Source organism: Tachypleus tridentatus, chromosome 9 (assembly GCF_004210375.1).
Source record: "Tachypleus tridentatus isolate NWPU-2018 chromosome 9, ASM421037v1, whole genome shotgun sequence".
NCBI lineage: Eukaryota > Metazoa > Arthropoda > Merostomata > Xiphosura > Limulidae > Tachypleus > Tachypleus tridentatus.
The window spans coordinates 57,578,165-57,584,164 of NC_134833.1; the positions used below are offsets into that span (position 1 = coordinate 57,578,165).

Below are 6,000 nucleotides of genomic sequence, written 5' to 3' on the forward strand. Positions count from 1 at the left end.
TATTAGAGTTATGTATAGTATAATTTATAATAAGGTTACGTATAATGGCCCGGCATGGCCTAGTGCGTAAGGCGTGCGACTCATAATCCGATGGTCGCGGGTTCGCGCCCGCGTCGCGCTAAACATGCTCGCCCTCCCAGCCGTGGGGGTGTATAATGTGACGGTCAATCCCACTATTCGTTGGTAAAAAAGTAGCCCAAGAGTTGGCGGTGGGTGGTGATGACTAGCTGCCTTACCTCTAGTCTTACACTGCTAAATTAGGGACGGCTAGCACAGATAGCCCTCGAGTAGCTTTGTGCGAAATTCCCAAAACAAACAAACAAACGTTACGTATAATGTACTTTATACTAGAGTTGGGTGTACTGTACTTTATACTAGGGTTATGTATAGTGTACATAATGTGTACTATTCCTTATACAAGAGTTATGTATGCTGTACTTTATACCAGAGTTATGTTTACTGTACTTTATACTAGAGTCATGTATACTGTACTTTATATTGGAGTTACGTATACTGTAATTTATAAAAGAGTTATGTATACTGTATTTTATATTACAGTTATGTACACTGTACTTTATACTGGAGTAATGCATACTTTACTTTATACTAGAGTTTTGTATACTATACTTTATATTACAGTTACGTATAATGTACTTTATACTAGAGTTATGTATAATATACTTTATAATAGAGTTGGTATACTGTATTTAATACTAGGGTTATGTATAGCGTACGTAATACTGTATTAATGTGTACTGTACTTTATACTAGAGTTATGTATACTGTACTTTATACTAGAGTTATATATATTGAACTTTATAGTAGTGTTATGTGTTGCATACTTTATACGAGAGTTATGTATACTGTACTTTACATAAGAGTTATGTGTAACGTACTTTATACTAGAGATGTGTATACTGTACTTTATACTAGAGATATGTATACTGTACTTTATACTAGAGTCATGTATACTGTTCTTTATATTACACTTATGTACAATGTACTTTATACTAGAGTTATGTATAATGTACTTTATACAGAAGATATGAATAGTATTCTTTGTACCAGAGTTATATATATTGTACTTTAAACTAGAGCTATATATATTACAATTTATACTAGAGTTATCTATGGTGTACTTTATACTTGAATTATGTATACTGTACTTTATACTAGAGTTATGTATACTGCAATTTATGCTAGAGGTCTGTATATTGTATTTTATACTAGAGTTATGTATAACTAGAGTTTTGTATAACGTTCTTTATACAAGACTTATGTATACTGTACTTTATGCTAGAGTTACATGTTGTGTAATTTATACTAGAATTACGTATACTGAACTTTATAGTACATATACATATAGTGTACTTTGTATTTAGACTATCTGTGAAATTCGCATCTGGAACAAAATCAACGCATGCCCGTCCCTAGCAGAAGAATGGAAAATTAGCTGGCACTGAACGTTTATTAGAAATTAATGTTTACTATTACAAATCATCTGGATCCATGTTATTACAAGTCATCTGGTTACCAGAATCTGGAATATGATTATTTCGAAAAAAGGAAAATGAATCACAATCTGAACTTTTAAACGATGGTGTCAACTGGACATTTTAACCAAATCACTAAAATTATCATTCTCTTGATTTTTAGAATAATTGTTACAAGCACTCGATATCTTAAGAGAGAAGGACAATTGAATAAGGACATAGTATTTGTCAATAAGGAAACAACAGTCGTGTAGAAATTGTTGTTTTCAAAACGACGGTTAAACAACAGTATTGTAGAGATTAATAAATTCGTAAGAGATGGTTAAACAATACTGTTGTAGAAATTAATTTGTTCTTAACGATAGTTAGATAATACTATTGTAGAGGTCAATGTCTTCATAAATCATGCTTTAATATTACTGTTATAGAGATTAATGTATTCATAAACAATTATATTGTCGAGATCATTGTGTCCGTATAAGATAATTGAACAATACTGTTCTAGAGATCAATGAGTTCATTGAACACGGTTAAACAATTTTGGTGTAGAGATCAATATATTCATAAATGGTGGTTAAACAACACTGTATTTAGATCAATGTTTCAATAAAAGAGGGTTTAGCAGTACTGTAGTAGAGATCAATGAGTTCATAAAGCATAATTAAAATATACTGTTCTAGAGATTAAAATATTCATAACTGATGGTAAAAACATCTGCTGTAGAGATCAAAGTATTCCTAAAATATGGTTAAACAATACTGTTGTAAAGATGAATGTCTTCATTAATGATGGATTAACAATACTATTTTGGAGATCAATGTGTTTATTAAAACCGATTAAACAATAATATGTTAAAGATATTTGTGTCCGTAAAAGATGGTTAGACAATACTGTTTTAGAAATGAATGTCTTCATAAAGTTTGTTAAGCAGTACTATTGCAGAAATCAATGTGTTAATAAATGATGGTTTTAACAATACTATATTAGAGATCAATGTGTAATGAAAGTTGGTTCAACAATAATGTTCAAGAGATGAATTTATTCATAAAGTTAGTTATACAATATTATTGTAGAGATGAAAGTCTTCATAAAAGATGGTTAAACAATACTAGCTAAGAGATCAATGTGTACATCAAAGATGGTTAAACAATACTAGCTTAGAGATCAATGTGTACATCAAAGATGGTTAAACAATACTGAATGTGTTTTATAAATGATGGTTTAATAATACTGTTGTAGAGAAGAATATGTTCATAATAGATGGTTAAACATTATTGTTGTAGAGATCCATATGTTCATAAAAGGTGGTTAAACAATAGTGTTCTAGAAATAATTGTGTTCAGAAAAGATAGTAAAATAATACTATTATAGAGATAAATGTCTTATTCACTGATGGTTTAATAATACTGTTGTAGAGATGAATGTTTTCATAAAAATGGTTTAATAATCTTATTTTCGAGACCAATGTGTTCATAACAGATGGTTAAACAATATTGTTGTAAAGATGTTTGTCTTCATAAAGTTAGTTCAATAATGCTATTGTAATGATCAATGTCTTCATAAATGAATGTTTAACAATTATATTCTAAAGATTAATGTGTACGTAAATCATGGTTAAGCAATACTATAGTAGAGAACAATGTCTTCATAAATTATGGTTTAACAATACACTAGCAGGAATGCACATGTTTATAAGAGATGGCTAAACAATAATATTTTAGAGAATGTCATCGTAAATGATGCTTAAAGAATAATGTTGTAGAGATTAATGTCTTCATAAAATTAGTTAAACAATAATATTGTAAAGATAAATATCTTCATAAATGATGGATTAGCAATACTGTTCTAGAGATCAATGTGTTTATAAAAGATGGTTAAATAATATTATTTTTAAGATCAATGTGTTCGTAAAAGATGGTTAAACAATACTGTTTTAGAAATGAACGTCTTCATAAAGTTTTTTAAACAATACTGCTGTATAAATTAAATCAATGTTTTCATTAATGATGCTTAAACAATGCTGTTGTGGAGATGATTGTTTTCATAAAAAATGGTTTAACAATACCATTTTAAATACCAGTGTCTTCAAACATAATGGTTGAACAGTACTATTCTTGTGATAAATGTCTTCATAAATCATGGATAAAAAATACTATTTTAGAGGTAAATGTTTTAATAAAATATGTTAAAGAATAATACTGCAGAAATCAACGTGTTCATAAATGATGGTTAGACAGTACTTCTTTAGTCATCAATGTATTTCTGTATGACAATTAAACAATACTATTGTAGATATCAATGTGTCCATAAAATATAATTAAACAATTTTGTTCCAGAAATCAATGTGTTCAATAAAGATTGTTAACAATACTGTTCTAGAGATCAATGTGTTTATAAAAGGTGGTCAAAGATACTATTGTAGAGATCAATATCTTCATCAATAATGGTTTAACAATAGTGTTGTAGAGATCAAATTCTTCATATAATATAGTTAAACAATATTATTGTAGTGATGAATTTATTCATAAATGATGGTTTGAAAATACTGTTGTAGAGATCAATGTCTTCCTAAAAGATAATTAAACAATATTCTTCTAGAAATCAATGTCTTCAGATTTGATGGATTAAAATACTGATGTAGAGATCAATGGGTTCGTAAAAAGTAGTCAAGGGATAGTGTTGTAGATACCAATGTGTTCATAAAAGACAGTTAAACAGTACTTTTTTAGATTAGATGTTTTAATAAAAGTTAGTTAAATAATATTGTTGTACAGATGAAGCTGTTCATAAAAGATGGTTAACCCATTTTTATAAATGAATATGTTCTCTATTTTAGAAATCAATGTCTTTATATATGATGTTTACATTACTATTGTAGAGATCAATGTCTTGATAAATGATGGTTTAACAATGCTGTTGTAAAGATCAATGTCTCCATAAAAGATGGTTTAACAAAACTATTTTTAAGATCAATGTGTTCGTAAAAGATGGTTAAAAAATACTGTTTTAGAGATGAATGTCTTCATAAAGTTAGTTAAAAATACTATTGTAGAAATCAATATCTTTATAAATGGTGGTTCAACAATGCTGTTGTAAAGATCAATGTCTCCATAAAAGATGGTTTAACAAAACTATTTTTAAGATCAATGTGTTCGTAAAAGATGGTTGAAAATAATGTTGTAGAGATCAATGTCTTTATAAAGTTAGTTAAACATTACTATTGTAGAGAAAAGTGTATCTTTAAAAGAGAGTTAGTTAAACAGTGCTGTTTTACAGATCAATATGTTCATAAATACGGTTAAAGAATGCTGTCATAGAGATCAATGTGTTTGTAAATGATTGTTTAACGATACTATTGCAGAGATCAATGAGTACATATAAGATAGATAAACAATACTCTTCTGAAGATAAATGTGTTCATAAAAAATAGTCAAACATTACTGTTCTAGAGATTAATGTGTTCAAAAAAGATGATTAAACACTATTGTTGTAGTGATCAATGTGTTTATAAAAGGTGGTTAAACAATACTCTTTTAGAAGTCAATGTCTTCATGAATGATGGTTTAACAATATTGTTATAGAGATCAATATCTTAATAAATTCAGTTAAACAATACCATCGCGGAGGTCAATGTCATCATAAAGGATGGTTCGACAATGCTGTTTTAGAGATCAAATAGTTCCTAAATGATGGTTAAACAAAACCATTGTAGTGGTCAATGTCTTCATAATTGATGGTATAAAAATACTGGATTAGGGATGAATGTGCTTATAAATTATGGCTAAACAACACTATTTTAGTTAACCAGCACTGCTTTTGAGTTCAATGTGTTCATAAAAGATTGTTAAACAATACTGTTGTAGACATCAATGTGTTTGTAAATTTACGGTTATACAATGTTTTTTTAGAAATCAATGTGTACATAAAAAACAGTTAAAGAATACTCTTGTAGAGATCAATGTGCTTCATAAAGGATGGTTGAACAGTATTTTTTAGACATCAATGTGTTCGTATATGATGGTTAAAAAACTCTTTTAGAGATCAATGTGTTCATGCAGGATGGTTTGTTTTGGAATTTTACACAAAGCTACTCGAGGGCTATCTGTGCTAGCCGTTCCCTAATTTAGCAGTGTAAGACTAGAGGGAAGGCAGATAGTCATCACCACTCACCGCCAACTCTTGAGCTACTCTTTTACCAACGAATAGTGGGATTGACCGTCACATTATAACGCCCCCACGGCTGGGAGGACGAGCATGTTTGGCGCGACGCGGATGCGAACCCGCGACCCTCAGATTAAGAGTCGCACGCCTTAACGCGCTTGGCCATGACGGGCCATGCAGGATGGTTCAGCAGTATTGTTGTAGAGTTCAATGTATCAGAAAAGACAGTTCAACAATACTATTGTAGAGATGAATGTCTTCGTAAATTATGGTTTAACAGCACTGTTGTAGTGATCAATGTTTTCGTAAAGTTAGTTAAACAATACTGTAGAGATCGATATCTTGA

At 29.7% G+C, this 6,000-nt stretch overlaps 1 protein-coding gene across 1 annotated transcript in view; it reads left to right on the top strand.

Annotated features, from left to right (window-relative positions):
• LOC143225291 (uncharacterized) overlaps positions 1-1,484 on the top strand; it is a 222,701-nt gene extending 221,217 nt beyond the window's left edge. The window contains exon 4 of the mRNA XM_076454432.1: positions 1,383-1,484. Within this exon, the coding sequence (XP_076310547.1) occupies positions 1,383-1,393 (11 nt within the window). The 3' untranslated portion in view covers positions 1,394-1,484. The remainder of the gene's footprint in view (positions 1-1,382) is intronic.
• The last annotated feature ends 4,516 nt before the right edge of the window (positions 1,485-6,000 follow it).